Source organism: Triturus cristatus, chromosome 6, assembly GCF_964204655.1.
Source record: "Triturus cristatus chromosome 6, aTriCri1.1, whole genome shotgun sequence".
NCBI classification, from domain to species: domain Eukaryota; kingdom Metazoa; phylum Chordata; class Amphibia; order Caudata; family Salamandridae; genus Triturus; species Triturus cristatus.
The window spans coordinates 345297528-345318299 of NC_140589.1; the positions used below are offsets into that span (position 1 = coordinate 345297528).

Sequence of the window (20772 nt, forward strand, 5' to 3'; positions counted from 1 at the left end):
CAACCATCGGCAGCTTTACCATTTCCATCGTTGACTGAATCATTGACGATTTCATCATTGATGGTGCTACCGTCGTCGTAGGTAGTAGTTGATGTCGTCGTTGTCATCAATGATTATTTTAGAGCCGGTTTGCTAGTTGCTGGTAAGGCAGATTTTCCCAACGACAGCACTGAGGAGGGTTTCTGAAAATGTAATGCCAAACTTGGAAAAGGAGTGATCGGCTCAGACCTTGTTTTTTTTTTATTTCAAAAAGATTTCTATTGGTTGTTTCCAAATAAAGCAATACATACAATACTACAAATGAAAGGACATAAGGAGTGGACATATGAAGATAAACAGAATAGAGACAGTAAAAAAAAAATGCATTGAGGAATCAGGTGGGTATGCTAGTTTATCACATTTTCATACACAAGTAGTGCTTGGCTTAGTTTCACTAAAGCCATTTAGTAGATTAACAATGTCGTAAAGTGTAATTAAGCAATCAGCAAGGAGTACCATAGCTCAGGGATCAGAACAACTCAGATAGCATTATGAATCTAATGGTCTATAGAGTAGTGCCGTTTACCTGTTGGAGCGAACACTAGTGAGAGTATTCCGTGGGGAGGATTGGTTAATCAGAACTACAGTGGTTCATGGTGGTTTGTGTGAGCTAAAATAGAGGTCAAGAGTGTCCCACATGTGCCTGATAGGGGGTTTCCAAGGTGAGTTCTGGAGAGCTACGTTGTCAGCCCCCCTTAGGTTGGAGACCCAGTTCAAGCAGCATTTAAAGGATGCTTTGCGCGTGTCTTTCCAATTGCTGAGAATGATCTTAACCGCTGCCATTAGGAGTAGGTCCAGAAGTGCCCCATCCCTTTCATTCAGTGACTCTGCTCGGAGAAAACCGAATGCTAGTGTCGACAGGTCTCTACTAGGGGTATATGAGAAGAGTTTAGATATGAACTCGAAAACCTTATCCCAAAAGGGTATCCCGCATTCGCACAGAATGAATAAGTGTTCCAGGTCACCTATTTTATCATTGCAGTTCCAGCAGGTGAGGTCTTCACAGATTTTATGGGAGTGTAGTCGGGCTGGTGTCCAGTAGGCCTTATGTAATAACCAGAACTTCGTCTGGGAGAGTACTGGGCTGATCTTATTTCTCATAACTGAGTTCCAAGTTTTGGACCAGTCTTTCTCCGAAATCGGGAGAGAGGAGTGACACTCCCAGAAGGATGTGAGATTCTTATTGAGGGCAGACTGTTGTGGGCGTATTAACTTATAAATCCAGGAGACCTGGTGGCCTAACTTGTGCAATTTTGATATATATTGTGGGAGGGAAGGAGGTGAGTTTGATAGTTTCGCTATAGTTAAAGCAGGTTTTATTTTTAGGAAGTTGTAAAATTCGAGTTGATCTAGTTTATATTTATCCTGTACTTCCTTAAAAGTTAGTGGCTAGGCTCCGTTGAAAAGTTGCTGGGGGAAATAGATACCACTGTTAACCCAGGTTTCATTATGTAGAGTGTTTCCTTTATATAGAATTTTACGATTATCCCAGAGGGATTCAAGATTAGACCGTCTGATGCTAGTGTCTAACAGTATTTCCACCTTCAGCAGGACCAACTGTTTTTGAATATAGGTTTTGAACAGGTGACTTTGGTGAGGTTTGCGGTTAGAAGGGCCGCTGGAGCGAGATTCTTAAGGAGAGATTTTTCAATGTCCAGCAATACTGGGGTTTATTCTTCTGGAGGTACAAGCCAGTATGAACCTTGTTTTGCTAAGAATGCCGTCTGGTATAGTTTAAAATCAACTAGATTGACTGCTCCCAGGGATTTGTTTAGTCTGAGCTTTTTCATACCAATTCTTTCTCTTTTCCCTTTCTATAGCAATTTGGACAGTAGGATGTCCAGTTTATGGTGGAAGTCCTCTGATAGGATGAAGGGGAGCATAGTTGTTAAATAGTTCACTAGGGGAGAGATCATCATTTTGATGGCTTCGACCCTACCCCACCATGTTATAAATCTTGGGGACCAAGCATCAAGAAGAGTTTTAATTTTCTCTAGGATGCTAGCTTCGTTATGTTGGAGCGTCTCTAATAGAGTGCTGCCAAATTCAATCCCCAGATATTTGATGTATCCCGGCTGCCATGTAAGGCCGGAGTTATCCAGTATTTCTCGTGTGCAGTCAGACCTTGTTTTTTATGGGGAGGCTTTATCTTTTTTATGTGTGTAGAAAGGGGGATGGACGGAGGGAGGAGGCCGGGGCTGCCTGCTCTACAATGGCTGCTGTGTTTGTTTTGCTTGTGGGTTTATTTTCTCCTAAAAAGAAAAAGAACAAAAGAAAGAAAAATAGAAAGGGGAAAACTCCCTAGCGATGAAGGTGGAAAAAATATTGCTACCTAAAATTAAAAAAAATAAAAGCTTGAACAAGCCAGGGGACCTCAAAAGGCAAATCTCAAAAGACAGAAAGATAAACAAAAAAACGGAAAATGCAGAATTCAAAAAATATTAAAAATCAACTGGATGCAGGGATTATTTTCTCACAGAGAAAACAATTCTATCTGAGAGCATCAACTTCTGGAATTCCTAAAGCATTTGGGTCAGTTTTCTTATTCCTTATAGCATACACAAAACCCATATTGGAATCGCCATTGATTCACTTGTTTAGGGCTGTCTGAGTAATTTACCTTACGTAACTGACTTGGTTTATGTAAAAAAAAAAAAAACTCCAAACAAAATGTTTGGATTTTAATTTATAATGAATTGCAAATTAGTATTATAATGTGTTCCGAGTTCATTCATTTGCCTGGAGAGATTCAACCAACAATCAATATTAGAGTAAAACCCTTGACGGAGAACAGGGCTTTTTCACAAACTCTACATTTCTAACACACCAATGCTTCCATTTAGTTTTTCAAAATATTCAATACCTTTGGTTCTGTTTAGAAAGTAGTGGAACTGAATAACAATTGCAATCACAGACTAAAGTGTAGGGCATTCCCATACTACAAATGTACTGTTATTTCGAAGAAATAATTAAACGTTTTTACTTTAACCACTTACTGTGCCGTGCGAAATTGTCAAAAATCCATATTTCACAGAACATCTTCTTTTTTGCCAGACTTTACGAATTCTGAAAATGTGAAAAACCATGCCATTTTGATTTTCATAAACAAATGTTTTTAAAACACTTATTTTCCTTTTATAATGAGCACATTCTTCTTACCCATCACTTTTCTTATAGAGATTGCCACATCTTTCTGTGCCATGCTCCTTGTTACCTTGAGGTTGATGTAAGCTGTAGGCAGTACTTTGACGCACCTGAGAATCCTATAGATTTGTAAAAAATACATTATTAAATGACATTTTTTCACATTTACGTGCCAAATGAGAAAATCACAAAAGACCTGGGGCAGTCACACATAGATTAGTAATGGACGGTCGAACAATAACAAGCCTTATTTGAATTACCAGTTTCCATAAAGAACATCCTCTACTAAGCTGACTGCTCATTTCAATGAGTACAAACACAGCGAATGAGAGTTAAGGTATACAGTACTGGATAAACCTTTTATCCCACCGCACACAAGTGACATTTCTAATTTCCTTTTACTAAGGGAACAACGTTTGGTGGATAGGCTGAAGAGCAGTGTAAAGGGACTCAATGACTGTATCCCCTGGTTCCAACTACATGAGATAAATAAGAAATAAAAACAGATCTGATATCCCGTGGTTTTCCTTCTGTTTAGAACACTCTCAGTTTGGCCGGCATACAGTTGGCGCATCGTGTAATCCTCAGTAGGGATCTGATATTATGTGGCCCTTGTACATAATTCAAACTTTTCAGAACGTCGTGTAATTAATAACTGTATAGTTTCACTTTAATACACACTCTAGGTTACCTATTAACAGAAAATGCATCTTAGAAATGGCCGCCAGCTTGGTTATCCCTGACGCTTGGTATTGAGTTGAGTACTCTTTCTATGTCCATGAACTTGACTCCCGGTCGTGAGACGCGCTCACGTGACCGAGAAGGGGTGTTTTGTACACTCCGAGGCTCTTTATATGGATGCAAGCGGTAAAAAAACGCATTCGACGGAGGACCGGCGTGAGGACATTATAGACAGTGTCTCTTTGGAGTAGTAAGTGGATGTAGAGAGCGAGTTAGACATGGAAACGTCTAGGTATATTTGTCGATTCTACCCACCGCGAGTCTCTGCAATTTATGTGGCATTGTGAGATTCCAAACCTCTGTTGTATTGAGCGCGTTACGAGAAGCTAAGTTTCTCTGGGCCAGTGTCTTTGAGTTTTAAGAGGTCAATGAGGGGCGCTTGTATATAGAAAGCAGATGAGAAGGGGAATAATTATCTAACTAACACCGTGTTCTCCCCCCAACCCTCCTATTTATCACTCTACCTTAGAGTGTGACGACAAGAGCACAGTCCCACTAAGGTCCCGGGTTCAGAGAAGTACTCGTGAACTCTTGTGAGTATAGTTGAGCCACAATTATATTGGCTCAGGTTTGAGATGTGCTTCCCATAGGGATATGGTTGCTGGGACCACTTTCTTGACAACATAATAACAACACAGTGTGGCAGGTTTTTGATGGAGTAAGATTAAGATCTTAATTTTTTTAACACATGAGCTGATTATAGGCTTGTTTTTATATTTACTGAAACTAGGGGTGTCTGTGTTCTCACGTAGTGTGGTGATTACCAATAAGACATATGTGTTGTGCACTAAAAAACTGGGCTGTAATGAGAAACGGTTTGTGTTTTTGTGGCAAAAGGATGAAGACAACATTTTTTAAATGTGTAAAGAGGAATACACAAAGGTCGGGTAGCACAACAACTATTGGTTCTGCCCTCTTCTCTTTTTTCTTTTCTCTTTTTAGAGAAATATGATTCCTCTTGGAATTTTCCAGAGTATGTGACAATTGGACATTGTCTAACGCACAAAATAAGAAGGTAAACACCGAATAGGGGTGAAGACCATAAGCTAGGGACCAACACCCTGACGAATGCCAGAGCGACCCGGTTGGGCGCAAGAAAAGCTGGCAGAAACAGGTTGGTATTTGCAGTGGGGATATAAGGGTCGTTACCTTCCCTGAATACCCCAGATTCTACATTTTAATCCTACCAGGGGTTAACAAAAATAAAAAAATTGGTGTTGACCACTAGGTAGTTTTAATTATATGTATCCGCACCTTTTCGGTCCCGTCTCTAAGGGGAATATATGTTTTTGCTTTTAGTTGTGTCACGCCTTTGCGTTTTGTTTGGTGTCTCTTCACATTTACTCTACCCTCACCACTACTCTTCATAAAAAAACTTGCGCTCCATCCAGTGTGTTGGTCTGCACCTGGATGTATGATGCGGCCCTATGATGAAACATGACACTGCAAACTGTGTGAGGGCAGTATTAAGACCTTTTTTTGTCTTACCTTGACTTGTTGGATGTGAGACATTCCATCCCATTGTGGGTAGGTGTATGATTTTTAGTATCTCCCTGTCCCTCAATCTGGGGAACAGAACAACCTTTTTTTTAGCTCTTCTCGGTTGAGTGAGATTTAGATATTGGTAAGGGAGTCAGAGAAGGCTCAGTCCCTTGTCTCTTCCCATTTGTGATATCTAGCGTCAGATACTCATGCCCAGGAGTTTCAGGTACCACATTCTCCTCATCCAATCTGGTGCAACCCGGATGACTTGGGCCCAGTCGTTCCTGATCTACTATAGAACTTAAGGCAGGAAAGGCAGAGGCAGGAAGTCATACAGGATCCCCAAGCTCCACTGTATCCAGAATGCATCTCTAAAAGAGAGCAGACGTGGAAACTCCAGCACCCAAAAGTGGAAACATTGCGAATTCTCAGCAATGGCAAACAGATCAAGCCATAGTTATCCCAATTTTTTTAAGACACTTTGCTACACCTCTGATTAAAAGACGATTCATGATCCGCCAGCCATCTGTGTCTGATGTGGTCTGCTCTGGCATTTAAAGATCCCACCAGGTTGTTCACTATCAGGGAAATCCCCAGGCGATCCAGGTACTTCAGAGGCATACAGCCGCTTATTACAGTACCCAAGGGCCCACCATGCCCTGATTGTTGTAGTACCACATGGCGGTGGTGTTGTCCATGAGCACCAGTACCAAACTCCCTTTGATGGTGGTCAAAAAGGTCCTCAACACCAACGCCTGCAACTCCAAAAAGCTGAAACCAGTGTTCTTTCCATCTATCCCAGAACCAGAAGTGATGCATCAGTCACCACTGCCAACTGTGGGTGAGTTAAGGAGAGGAATTAGACCCAACTGCGGTCTGATAAGCAAAACTGCAGGCCTTTTGCAGGCTCCTCCATAATCTGGAAACAATACAACAGATGCCCCTGGTGTTGAGCCCATTGGGACTTCAGATCCCATTGCAGAGCCACCATATGCCATCAGGCATAGTTTACCAGCAGAATACATGTCAGCAATCTCAGCAGCCTCAGTATCATCCTGAGATTCAGGACAGAGGCTGAAACCCCATAATCATAGCCTGAATGTCCTGATCTCTGCACTCCGGGGAAAAGGCACAAAACCATACAGTGCCTAGAATGGCTCTGATGAATGGGTGTAGTCAGGTGTGACAAGTGTGAACACTGACTGTGAACGCCAATGTGTTTAGAAGGTTTGCTGTCATGTGGCAGTGGTCTACAACTGCCTAGGACGAGCCAGCCTCCAACAGCCAATCGTCGAGGTAGGGGGGAAGAATGGTGATGCTAAAGGGGAACATCCCAACTGAAACTGCTCCTGGCTCACTATGAACCCACAAATAGCACCCGGGCCTGCAGAACGGGTATGTGGAAATAAACGTCCTGCATATCAGACACTACCGTCCAGTCACCTGGGTCCAGGGCAGAAAGGAACTGTGCTAGCATAAGTATCTTGAATTTGTGCTTATGCAGGAAGGCATTGAGAGGGCGAATGAAATAATGAGAGTAACACGCAGTTCCTACCTTTGACGCAGGGAACCTCTATATGGCCCCTTTGGCCAAAGGAGCTTGCCCTTTCTTTATAAAGATTGGTGTGTGGTCATCGGTCAGCCTCCCTGGTGGTGGAAGGTACAGTGGGGTGGAAACAAACAGCAGGATGTAGCCCCTAGGTATAAGTTGAAGGACCCACTTGTCCAAAGTAACTATTTGCCAGCCTTAAAGGAAATACTAGATCTTTTAAAATGGATTTTGAGGCTGCAGCAGCAGGGATCTAGGGGACTCAGCTGCACATTGCCCATGATGTCTTGGGCGTTGCCTCTGAGAAACACAGTTTCAGATAAGAAAAGGCTGGGGTCCAGTGAGATCAGTAGTGTGGTCTAGCATTGACGGTACAGAGGAAGCAAAATTGTTGGCGAAATTGTCAAACTGGGGAAGACAGACCCTGGGAGCGTGCTGTGGCCCTGCTATTTTTAAACTGTTCCTGCTTCTCGACAAAAAGGCAGGAGTTATCAAAGGGTACGTCTATTAAGGAGGCATGGGCATCTCTAAATTTGTTGCAATCACTAAAATTGTTGTCCGATTCCATACCAAAAATATTGTGGAGTTCTTGGGCCTTGCTGCGTGGTAAGAGAAAGCAAAAGACACACAATTGATGGACGGAATGCAGAACAAATCAAAACATTCACCACCAGTCAAGAGATCTGGGTTAAATCCATCATTCTTTTGCTCACCATGCCACTCCAGTTTAGACTTGGCCATATGCAAATCAGTCTTGACCCTGTGCATCATGGGAACAGTCCAGCCCTAACTGCCAAGCCAGATCCTCCCTGGACCGGAAACAAGCATCCTAGGACCGGTTTCAGGGTTTCACCCCTCTTCAGCCAGGATAGCTTGATTCCAGTGGCATGGAGAGCACGGGACTCACGTCTGAGCATACCCGTCCCACTCGGGGTGACAAATGCAAAAACAACAATTGATGGACAGAATGCAGAACAATGTCATACATTCACCCCAGTACAGAGATCTGGGCCTAAATCCATCGTTTTTTTGCTCACCATGCCATTCCCGTTTGAACCCAGCCATATGCAAATCAGTCTTGACCCTGTGCCTTATGGGAACAGTCCAGCCCGAACTGCCAAGCCAGGTCCTCCCTGGACTGGAAACAGCATCCTAGGACCGGTTTCGGGGTTTCACCCCTCTTCAGCCAGGATAGCTTGATTCCAGTGGCACAGTGAGCCCAGGACCCATGTCTGGGCATACCTGGTGCACTTGGGGTGAGAAAGCAAAAGACACACAATTGATGGACGGAATGCAGAACAAATCAAAACATTCACCCCAGTCAAGAGATCTGGGTTAAATCCATCATTCTTTTGCTCGCCATGCCACCCCAGTTTAGACATGCCATATGCAAATCAGTCTTGACCCTGTGCCTCATGGGAACAGTCCATCCCGAACTGCCAAGCCAGGTCCTCCCTGGCCTGGAAACAAGCATCCTAGGAACGGTTTCAGGGTTTCACCCCTCTTCAGCCAGGATAGCTTGATTCCAGTGGCATGGAGAGCACGGGACTCACGTCTGAGCATACCCGTCCCACTCGGGGTGACAAATGCAAAAACAACAATTGATGGACAGAATGCAGAACAATGTCATACATTCACCCCAGTACAGAGATCTGGGCCTAAATCCATCGTTTTTTTGCTCACCATGCCATTCCAGTTTGAACCCAGCCATATGCAAATCAGTCTTGACCCTGTGCCTTATGGGAACATTCCAGCCCGAACTGCCAAGCCAGGTCCTCCCTGGACTGGAAACAGCATCCTAGGACCGGTTTCGGGGTTTCACCCCTCTTCAGCCAGGATAGCTTGATTCCAGTGGCACAGTGAGCCCCGGACCCATGTCTGGGCATACCTGGTGCACTTGGGGTGAGAAAGCAAAAGACACACAATTGATGGACGGAATGCAGAACAAATCAAAACATTCACCCCCAGTCAAGAGATCTGGGTTAAATCCATCATTCTTTTGCTCACCATGCCACCCCAGTTTAGACATGCCATATGCAAATCAGTCTTGACCCTGTGCCTCATGGGAACAGTCCATCCCGAACTGCCAAGCCAGGTCCTCCCTGGACTAGAAACAAGCATCCTAGGACCGGTTTCGGGGTTTCACCCCTCTTCAGCCAGGATAGTTTGATTCCTGTGGCACAGTGAGCCCAGGACCCACGTCTGGGCATACCTGGCGCACTTGGGGCGAGAAAACAAAAGACACACAATTGATGGACGGAATGCAGAACAAATCAAAACATTCACCCCCAGTCAAGACATCTGGGTTAAGTCCATCATTCTTTTTCTCACCATGCCACCACAGTTTAGACTTGGCCATATGCAAATCAGTCTTGACCCTGTGCATCATGGGAACAGTCCAGCCCGAACTGCCAAGCCAGGTCCTCCCTGGACCGGAAACAAGTATCCTAGGACCAGTTTCGGGGTTTCACCCCTCTTCAACTAGGATGACACCCCGAAACCGGTCTTAGGATGCTTGTTTCCAATCCACGGAGGACCTGGCTTGGCAGTTCGGGCTGGACTGTTCCCATGAGGCACAGGGTCAAGACTGATTTGCATATGGCTGGGTTCAAACTGGAATGGCATGGTGAGCAGAAAAACCAAAGAATTGTCAAAACCACATATTGAAGCATCAGTGGCAGGGCCTCGCGTTAAGGATTTCCTGACCAAGCATAATCTGCCATCCATAAACAAATTGCTCAAAATGTCCAAAGCACTCCGAAGTTATTGTCAAAACATGAAATAAAAACAACCAGTTGCCTCTTAGACATCTAGAGGGCATCTCTAAACAAAACTCTGTATATTCTGGAGTCTTATTCGACTAATGGACATCCATACTTCGATTTTAACTTCAACACGAAGGCTATAACATTATTGTTACACTCAGACTCCTCTATTTACCTTTTTATCAGTTGGCGCACAATAAAAAAAAAACCTTCATATTAAATAGCATGTGTTGTCTTTGTAACTCGGAGAGTAAAACACTGGAACACATAATCTGTATATGTCCCAAGTTAATGGACATTCGTAAGACTCTATTGAAACAGTCTTTTAATATGTAATGAATGAGAAGAATACGTGAGGCAATTTTATTCTATTTTTGGTGCACTTCACCAAAGCATGTGGGACAGTTAACGAAATTTTTATGAGGAGGTGGGAAAGGTAAACCTTTGATTATTTAAACATGTGGACAATTAGAACAAAAGGAATACTTTTTTTATGCTTTCTTTTAACGTTTTTAAACTTGGGTGGGCTGTCAATATTTAACTTCAAGTCTTATTTTTTTTGTAATGTTTCACATATTGTATATGGTTTTTAATAATTGAAACAATAAAATAATATCTGATCTGACAAGCAAATTAAATATCCCAATTAACTATAGGACAATTTTAACATGTTTTAGGGAGAGAACACGAGCACTTTTAACATTAGTTAGCGGGAAAAAAGTATACAGAGTTTAAAAAAAATAATTGGTTTAAAGACTCTGTCCAGAAAGAAGGAATCAGTAGCACCAGAGATATTTAGTTAACTTTTGCTCCATGTGACTAAGTCCTGCCCCTTATTAGGATGACAGATGTCCATTCAAGTGTTCAGTCAATTATTTGGAAATTTTGCTATTAGATAATCGTACCTTTAGTTTTTCTGCAGAGGTTGGTCAACCTGCAGCTTTTGAAAGCATTGATTATCAGCAAGCAAAACTGTGCATCACAGAAACAATGTCATTTCGATCTTGTTGCCGGAGGTATTGAATAAGCACACAGTAGATAACGGGTATAGGAAAATTCCTGGGTACAAATAGCTCTAGAGTGCCAGAAAAGAAATGCCTTGCACGAGCTGTAGATGGTTATAATCAATCTTGTGAAACAGAAAAGAGGCAGGACAAGGTGAAACTTACTAATGTTATCAAGACCAATGCCTGTCCAGAGGGGTTACTGAACGTGCACTTGAGAATTTAGATCGTTGAGAGTAATTCCACATTAATCAGTAGAAAAGAAGCACTAGGGTTCTAGGATAAAGAAATAGTATTTCATTCTATGGAGCATTTTTGCTTACGGAGGTAAAATGCAATGTCTAGGCCAATATGTTTTGGCAGACATCTAGAAATCTAAGACTGACTACTGGTGAATCATGGCTTTTGCTAACACCTAGTAGTAGCTCTATGTCATTATCTAGTGGTATTGGAGGAAGGGATAGTATATGTAAAAATAATCAAGATTGAAAAGAAAGTTCTTTTCACATTTGTGGAGTAAAACATGAAATGTTTGAGATGTATATAAATATAAAGGCACAAATTAAATGTAGTATTGATAAAGATGAAGTAGAAATGAAGGATAACAAACGTTCCCCTTCAGTATCAGATGTTATTTAACTATAAAGGGTACCAAAGAAATATCAATGAGGACTTGCAACAGAACATTATTGAGTAACACGTTTTAATTAGAGGAAATTTAAAATCTGTATATTTCAGCATACTTTCAATAACTTCTTGTAATGTTTAGGCTTTACAACAAGTAACATTATTTTACAACATTTATTTTAACATACATGCAACCACACTAATAATCAGAATATTAAATTCACTTACTCTCCTAGACTTCGGTCACAAAAGGTAAAAGCATAGTGGGAAAAGAAGAATACACTCTTCAGTTACAGTACTGTGCATATAATACATCAAATATCACAAAAGTGCAACGTACTTGAAGCTCTGTAGTTTATGGATGTTGGAAATTCTGAGTTAAGTAATTGATCAAATTCCAATCATAGTCATATAATAACTGGGCATGTGAATGTTTAAATATTTATTAAGAGCGAAAAATAATACACTGTTGAATTTCTTCTTCCAACATGAAACAATAATTTTTCAACAAGCCTAGCATAATTATTAGCAAAAACCAAAGGAAATGATGGACGGAGTGTTGAACATTGCAAGCACTCACCCCCAGTCAACTGATCTGGGTTTAATCCATCACCGTTCTTTAGCCCTCTCTGCCACCCTAGTTCAGACATGGCCATATGCAAATCAGTGTAACCCTGTGCCTCATGGGAACAGTCCAGGCCGAACTGCCAAGCCATGTCTTCCCTGGACCGGAAACAAGCTTCCTAGGACCGGTTTCTGGCATTTCAGCCGTCTTCAGCAAGGCTTGCTTGAATCCAGTGGCAATATTATTAGACTGTAGTAGAATAAAAAAGTAGTAGATAGCATAGAATTCTGCTCGAAAAGAAAGAAAAATTTGGTAGTTCTGAAAGAGGCCTATGTTTTCACCCACATTAGTTTTCGCTTCTCTCTGACCAAATATACAAGTCTATTAGCTGTAAGAAAACACTTCTATTTTGATCCTTCTCAACACTCACATATTTAATCTAAGCTTGCTAGGCAGATGATCCCAAAGCAGAATGTTATTTTAGCAAATTAGAGAATTCATAGCATCATGGGTAATTTTTTTTAAATGATCAGGCATATAAATCTATAATGTAAATTGCTTGTGGGCTATTAAAGAGGCAATTGTTTTTAAAAGAAAAGATGATATGCAAACAAAGGCACTAAAGAAAAAAACATTTTAAAATCTGTATGGGTTGATTAAAAATCCTGAAGATCGACTTTAAGCAGACTCTGTTAATAAGATTTGGGATATGTAACCCAGTCGCCTATGGCCAGACCAATCAGCTTTGACTGCCCCTTCAGATTATAATTAAGGGTCTCAGTATTCCATTTTTAAATCTGCCTTGTCAGCATAATCGTCACCAGACCGTATATGAACAAGCACTTCTGAGATAAGGGTTTTAGCGCCACCCAAATTTTGGCTACCTTGATTACAGAGTTTGATTCTGAAGACCTTGTGTGCTTCCCGCTGTAAGAGTGGTAGTACTGTACTTTCTGCCTAGTAGGAAAGCTTATGCTGAACATAGCATGACCTAACTTATTATGCTGACAAGCCACTGATTAAAGCTATTGACGCGATCTGTTTATTATGAAAAGTTATGACTAAGGCAGTAGACCTGACTTATTTATTTTGAAAACAGTATATTAAAACAAAGAGGTGTTTAAGGGTGGATTGTCATTACACGGTGTTAACATTTGTAGGTTGCTATTTTGTTATTGTCTCACAGATCACCATAGTGTGCATGGGTTTTGGGGTTGGCAACCCCTGTGATAAACCCTGAGAATAGAAGATCTGCACTTAAAGAATCATTGTTAAACCATTCTAGGAAGGGTTGTATATTATTTTGCAAACTTTAACTTTGTACTTGTTTATGATAGTATAACTGTACAGAATTTGATTGAGCAGAAGCTGTGTGCCTCCACTGAAAGACCGCTTCTATTGTACTTTTTGCCATGTGGTGAAACATGTGCTCAATACAACAGGACTAAGTGGGCTGTGACAACAAACCATTGATCAAGACTACAAGACTGATCTGTTTTAGTATGAAAACCCACAACCAAGGCAGTAGTCTAACATTTATTGTGAAAATCATAAGCTAAATCCAACACTGACTCAACGGTGTTGTTATTAAATTGTGTTTATGTAAAAACATGAAGTAAATTAAACATGCCTGCAAGTGGCAATGTTTTCTTCGCTAGTTTTTTGTGCTTTAAAAAAGTAAAACCAATCAGTCAACTGGTAACATAACGTGTATTTGTAAAGCGCACGTTCACCCAAGCGTATCTTGGTGCTAAATAACAGATGTATATTGTTACCCAACACAATGGTACTCATTTTCTTGACCTCAGAAGGATGAAAGGCTGAATAGACCTGCCGGGATTTGGACCTGTGACTATGAGGTCGAACACAGTACCCTAGAGTGGACGCATAAGCCACAAGACCCGGTTTATGCCTTAGACTGGTCTGCCTTTGACTGAAAATACCAATGTTCCAAATATTTTTTTAACAAAAGAAAGTGAGCCTCTACTAAGCTGTAACTAAAACATGCACAGACTGCAAAACTGACAAGAGCTCCTCTAAGAATTCTAGAAGCTGCTCTCCCTCCTTACTATACTGCACTCTCTGTTCACTATCGTTTTACTTGATATTTTGCTTCCTCTTCAGTCCCCCTCCTTTAATACACTGAGTACAGCTTATCTGTGATGAATGGCATTTATGTATTTTTTTTATACATTGTAATCTCTAAATGGTTCAAATTACTATGGTACCTATACTGCTTCTCCACATTCTCTGACCAAAGGGACCTTTGCACACTGTCAAGATTACTATACTATGTTTTGCAAAATGAGTGGACTTGGGCATTCCGATATGCCCCATCCGCTATATTTAATTTATTTGCCTAACTCTCAAGATAAAAGTTTTGAAATAAAAAAAAAAGAATTCCAGAGGCTGTCAGACTTTGCATCAAACAGTGCTGGGTCAGTGAAGAATCATTGCTGGCATTAATCAATGTATATGTGCATAAATAATCCGTGTTAAGTATATTCAATACTATATATGGAGGAAGGTCTTATTAAGTTTACAACTTTGTACCCTAATGCTCGTCTTATGATTTGTGCTGTCAAATTCAACAAGAAGCTGAACCCCTTCCATAACTGCTAATACAACATCTAATCTAGCCAGGAAGCATGCAATGTTTCAATAGCCGACTTCCCAATTCACCATCCTTCAAAAGAAGCTGATCATCTATTAAAATGATTAGCCAATAATGGTTTAGTTTGTATAAAAGGACACAGTGAGATGAATAGTCCTGCAGTCCAGAATTTTAGGACTTGTACACAGTCTTGTTCCAATGATTTTATATTGTTTTGGGATTTGCTTGCCACATTTCTAATTGTTCCTTATTACATGTGGATAGTAGTGACCAGGGGCCTCTATATTTAACTATAAACATAAAAATAGAGCAGCCAGTAAGAGATGTCCTTCTGTTCAAGTGGGATTATCTGTGCAGGCTTGGATGACAAGATGGGGTGGTACAAAAATACAATTAAAAAGAGGGTTGATACTTGCAGACAAACCTGTCAACTAGGAAGAAACTGGGGAGTAAAACTGAGGGCTATAGTAATTCTAAATGGTTGATAAGTCTTACAATTCTAAAAAACATACAATTTTTAAAATGCAAAAGGCTCCTTAATCAAGACCCGAGTTGCACTGAACCTCTGAGCAGGTTTAAGAAAAAGAAAAAAACGTCATTAGAAAAAAAGAGAAATTAGAATTATAAAATATAAAATTTAATAAGTAAGGTTGTTAATCATTGGGATTTAAAGAAAAGTGTGAGTCTGCAAAACGACTGTACTTCAGCAAATTCTATATTATTAAACTGTATTATTCCTGAAGAGCATTGGTTCGCCCATCTGAATAATCTCTTATGGAGTGCTTGATTTGCAGGCTCCCTCTGTATCATGTACTAAGGGCCACTCTTTAGCAGAATTGTTCTCTTTTACTAGTGTGAATTAGGCAGTTCAATTAGTAAAATAAAGCTAGGCTTCCAGCTGTGGCAATTTATCTTCAATCACAAAAGTAAATATTTGATTGTTAACTATTACTGGACGTACGTTAAAAGTTGTAAAACATTGTTCTTAAAGTGCATCAGTAACAAGGGATGTCAATTTAACTCTTTTTATTAATATTAACTATTTCGCGGTTTTAAAAGGCCATGGCAGTATTTTATGTTCTTAAAGAAAATGTGTAGTTAATTATCTGATTGCATAATTGTTTTATGGACAACTTTGTCCTAATAACCTTTTTTGACTGACTCAAGGACCACCACTTAGAAAATTGCAAATACTTTTGAGCTAAAATGGATTTCTTTTTACAACTCTAATCCTTTCTGAATGCTAGGAAGAAGACTATCAAACCACAGCAATCTTTTTGTTGATGCGTTTTTCAGAACAAAATAAAACCTTCCTGCGCAGCAGCACTTCTCATTTATTTGCACACAAAAAATGGTCAATGACAGAAACCCCAAACCCTGGATACCTTTAGAATCCCCAACAAAGGGAGCAGGAAGAAATGCACATTTGGGCTGGATATCTTTTGCAGAAAAAATGGTTATGAAGGACTAAGCACACACTGCCACAAAAATATAATAAAAAGTCTCAGCATGTTGGGAGGTAGACAGTGATGTTGTCATCTATCAAATGACTAATTATTCTTATTTGGGTTTGTTTAAAAATAAAGAAGTGCAGGAAATGTTACCTTTTAAAGGCATATTCTCATTTATTTAAAGGTATTTTTTGTATGAGAAAATCATATTAGAAAGAGTGTTACAGGAATCATGCATGCATGGCCATATTTTCTGCTATTTATGGATCTCAGAGGCAATCCCATGACAGAGAAGCAGAAATATTCACACCATAAGATCAATAGAGCCTCCCACGGGCCATTGCGGCTCCTGAACAGTCTGTTACCTGTAATCAGTCACACTGAAATGTAGTTGAATTTGCTTTCTTGGTGTATCTTATAAATATGGACAGGGGTTGATTGACATTTGATTTGTGAGTAGCCACAGCAATGTATGCATTTAATAGAGAGAAATCAATTACAGTAGATGCTCACCTCCTTCTGTTCAACTTGAAGAGCAGCCTTTAAAATATCTCTTAATTGGGTTAGCTGCTTTCTTTCCTCATCTTGTACTTGCTTAATCTAAGTAGAAAAAGAAAGAAATGTGTAACATAAAAGTAAATTGTATGCAACCGAATTTGAATTCTGTATTCAAGCGTGGCTATACGCAGTGCTTCTGTGTTTTATTGTGGCAAGCCTTTTACTGGGTGTCAGGGGAATTTAACTTATTGAATTACATACAAGAAAGGCATTGCAAGTAACTTGATGTGAGACATTGCAGCATTGCCGATAGCAGAGGGCAGTATATTTGGGGATTATGTGACAATTGACATGAAGTTTCTACTGCTTTACTGCTTCCGTGGATGGTGACAGTTTGATGAGCTGTTTTGCTGGAAGACTGCAACGTAGAGGGTTTGGGGACAGCCACTGCTTGCCATTACAGCAGATACTGGACAAAAGTATAACAAAATTAGAACTGCTGAAGGATGCCTAAAACACTGGCATCCATAACCTCTGGAGCAGGAGATGGAGTGGCTATTGCATTTGGCAAGTTGCTTAAATTTGATCAAGTGTAAATCCCACATGTTACCTCCCAAGTAGTAGCAGCCCAATTCAGCTATTACTTTCAGTCAATATACAACTGGTCGTTGTATCGTTTGGCTGGACTATTGTCCATTGCTCATTGAGTGAGTTTTTAGATCTTTGTGAGATCAGCCATGCTTCAAGTAAATGTAATATCTCCACTGTGTCATTTAAATATCAGCTATGGTAATTCTAAATATCAGCTCACTAAGAAACTGATTAATGTGCTTCAACTTTGTGAAGCACATTAAGATTAATTATGCAGTAAAGGTGGCCTACTCCACTTCACTTCCCATCAACTCCCAATGTTACTGAGCATTGCAAATATGGCAGCAATCACATTGGATTGGACAAATCACTGCACAGTTCTCTGTGATACATGTACTGAACGGCACACCCCACGCACACTAAAAATGAGAAACCACTGTTAAGACAAAGGAAGATGACTGCCAACACTTATCCAACCTCTTTTAGAAAACGTCATAGCCCTCAGTCTAAGTGGCAGTCAAGATGTATTCAATCCCATTGATGCAGGTCTTAAAAGGGGGCTACTGACAGTTTGAGCATCATGAACATAACATACTAAGAGCTTCAAAAACAGTAAACGGTTTTACTACTACCTAAACATTTATGAATTGTGACTTAAGAAGATGCAAAAGGGCTGGAACAAAAATAACAATAATAAAAATACCTCTCATGAAGTGAAAAGGGTTTTAAAATCATGTCTAAAATTGATAGCAAGGTCACTTCTATAACTACAGCTTTGCATTATATGACCCCCTAACAGTTTCAATGAGTCTCATTAAGGACCTTTTAAGAAACCTCAAAGTTGACAATCAATTACCAACTGTGGGTTTTAATAGCCTAACGGTCTGGCTGGAGTGGGGTACCCCCTCTCGTCACACATGCATAAACTGGTATATCAGCAGAATGACCCAATTCATTTCCTTATAACCAGCTGTTATCTGTGACCATCACAGGCAACAAAAGAAACAGGGATCTTTTATGCCCTGACAAATGCCACTGACCATTTTCCTGAGGAACTAGCGAGGGTAGTAACACATTGGCCTTAATGGGATTATTTGTTTATTATATCAGACTATCATCCAACCACATTTTTAACTATACTGGAGATACCTATTGTAAAGGGAAATCCTTAGGTTTACCTCAAGGTATTTTAAAATAGTATTTATAGATCTAACCTTTATCTATTGTCATTTATTAAGAACTCCCTCATTCTGAAGTTGAATCCGCCTTGGTGGTATCATCCTACCAGGGTGGGATGAGGAAGCCGATGATAAAACATGCCACAAGATGTGGGTGAGGCATCCTCATCCAGTATAACTGATGCATTTTTCTACCCGTTGAGATTGGTGACCCTCCTATTCTCCTTTCGGGGGAGCATCCTTACCGCCATCACATATAGTGTGTTCACCTAGTTTGAGTTTGGAGGGTATGCGAAGGTAGCATGTCCATTTATCTTTGTGTTTGACCTGTTTTATCCAACAACCCTACAATGGAGTTCAGTGGCTGCAGGGAGGGGCTGTATATGCAGGTGAGCAGGTGTACATGGTTCAGACTGTTTGCTACCCTGCTGGGCAGTAGGTCTGTGAGTCCCCCAGGTCAACAATGACCCTCTGATGTTACATCTTGGGTGGTCACACGGGCTGCGTGGCATGATGCACAACCGATTCAAACATGGTCGGGTTCGCATAAGGACTCAGCTGTTTGCATTGTTAGAAATCGGGGATGTGTAGTTACAACTCCGATTCAGATTCTGCTGCAGCTAGTGTCCTCTATTTAGTGGAATGAGATTATGTTGGCTCTGGGGGGTACCATGCTTCGCTGGGTCTCTTTCCTTTGTTTGGACCCTGATTGCACCCGATTCTACTTGAAGTTAAGGGTACGATTGCAAGGTGAAATGGGAATTTCTCTGTGATGCAGCAGTGCATTTCAGACATTTTGTTGCATGCTTGTCACAAGGGGTCCCAAGCGAGCCATCTCAAACTTCAGCTTCCTGCAGCATAGTTTCCTAGGCTCAGGTTTTCATGGACAACTCTTGCACATGTTGGGAAGTTAAGTACATGTTGCCTGGGCTTCAATTCAGACAGGACCTCTCCATGTCCTCACAAGCTTTAAACATATGTTATGAGGATTTGTAAAGCATGCTTATCACCAGAGGGGCAACCAGGCACTGGAGTAGATGAGTAGACCGATCAGGCTCGTAGTTGAATACCCAGGTCTTCAGTTTCTGGCTATTCCATTATTCGGGATGAGAAGGTCCTAGTGTGGTATTGAAGGTCATTCCAAGATTTGGTGGCAATGTAGGAAAAAAGCGCCCTCCTGAGTTGCTCCTGCGGATGCTGAGTATTTGTGCGGGGGAGTGAGGCTGAGTGCAGTTGACTCTTGGATTGGTGGAAGTTGAAGTGGAGGTCCGATGTTGTGGAGAGCTTTGTATGTGTGAGTGAGCAGTTTGAATTGGCATCGCTTCTGGATTGATATCCAGTGTAGTTCCTGGAGGTGGGGCGCGATGTCTGTACTGCGGGGGATGTTGAGAATGTGTCTGGCAGCATTCTGGGTGGTCTGGAGTCTTTGAAAGAGTTGGTTTTTGATGCCAGTGTAGAGTTGCCATAGTACAATCCACTAATGATGAGGATCTGGGTGGCATCTGGTCTCATCGTGGAGCTAATGGAATATTTTGCATAGCATGTGTTGGATGGAGATGCAGGAGCTGGTGATGGCTTTCACTTGTTTGGCCACTGTGAGTCTGTCATCCCCAATGATACCACGGGTTTGGCATGGTCGGTGGGGGTGGGCGTGGTTCTCAGGTCTGCTGGTCACAACAAGTCCCATGGAGAACTCCTGTTGCCAAAGGTGAGGACTTCAGTTTTATCTGTGTTGATATTAAGGCAGTTGTTTCATCCAGTTTGCTACATTGGACATGCAGGTGTTGAAGTTTGTCCTGGCGGTGTGGTTGTTGTCTGTGATGGAGAGTATGAGCTGGGTGTCGTCTGAGTAGAATACACTGTTGATTCCGGTGAATGTTATGACGTGGGAGAGTGGTCTCATGTAGACATTGAAGAGGATAGGGCTCAGTGATGATCCTTGAGGGTCTCCGCCTATGTGGTTCTTGTGTTTGAAGATGTAGGATGGGAGCCTGATTCGCTGGATCTCGCCGAAGAGGAAGGAGGCCAGCCAGCTCAAAACAGGACCATGTATTCCAGAGTTGTGGAGTCTTGTGATGAGGGTGCTGTGGGAGACTGTGTCAAAGGCTGCAGAGAGGTTACGTAGCATGAGTGCAGTGTTTTCTTCTTTGTCCGTGATGGTCCAGATGTTGTCAGTTGCTGTAATGAGAGGTTTCCGTGCTGTGGTTATTGCGGAATCAAGAGTGTGAGATGTGTAGTAGCTGGTGCTGTTTGAGATGGTTGGAGAGTTGTTTGTTGATAGCTTTCTCCACGACTTTGGATATGAAGGTCAGGAGTGAGATGGGTCTGTAGTTGCTGAACTCCGTTGGATCTGCCATGTTTTTTGCAGGAGAGCTGTGATTTCTACACATTTCCAGTTGTCCAGGATGGTTCTACTATGGATGGAGGTATTGATCATAGTTCTGAGGTGGGAGCTGATCAGAGTTTCTCCTAGGTTGAAGATATGGTGGAAGAGATTGGTGGGGGTCCCGGAGTGTCTTCTGGG

General features: G+C 41.3%; 1 protein-coding gene across 5 annotated transcripts in view; it reads right to left on the reverse strand.

The window, feature by feature from the left end:
- Nucleotides 1-20772, reverse strand: part of ASAP2 (ArfGAP with SH3 domain, ankyrin repeat and PH domain 2) — a 1162669-nt gene that overhangs the window by 733109 nt on the left and 408788 nt on the right. For all 5 annotated transcript variants that reach the window (XM_085610735.1, XM_085610732.1, XM_085610734.1 and 2 more), the window contains 3 exons: nt 16495-16581; nt 3199-3302; nt 3036-3105 (listed from right to left, as the gene is read on the reverse strand). In XM_085610735.1, the coding sequence (XP_085466861.1) occupies nt 3036-3105; nt 3199-3302; nt 16495-16581 (261 nt within the window). The remainder of the gene's footprint in view (nt 1-3035; nt 3106-3198; nt 3303-16494; nt 16582-20772) is intronic.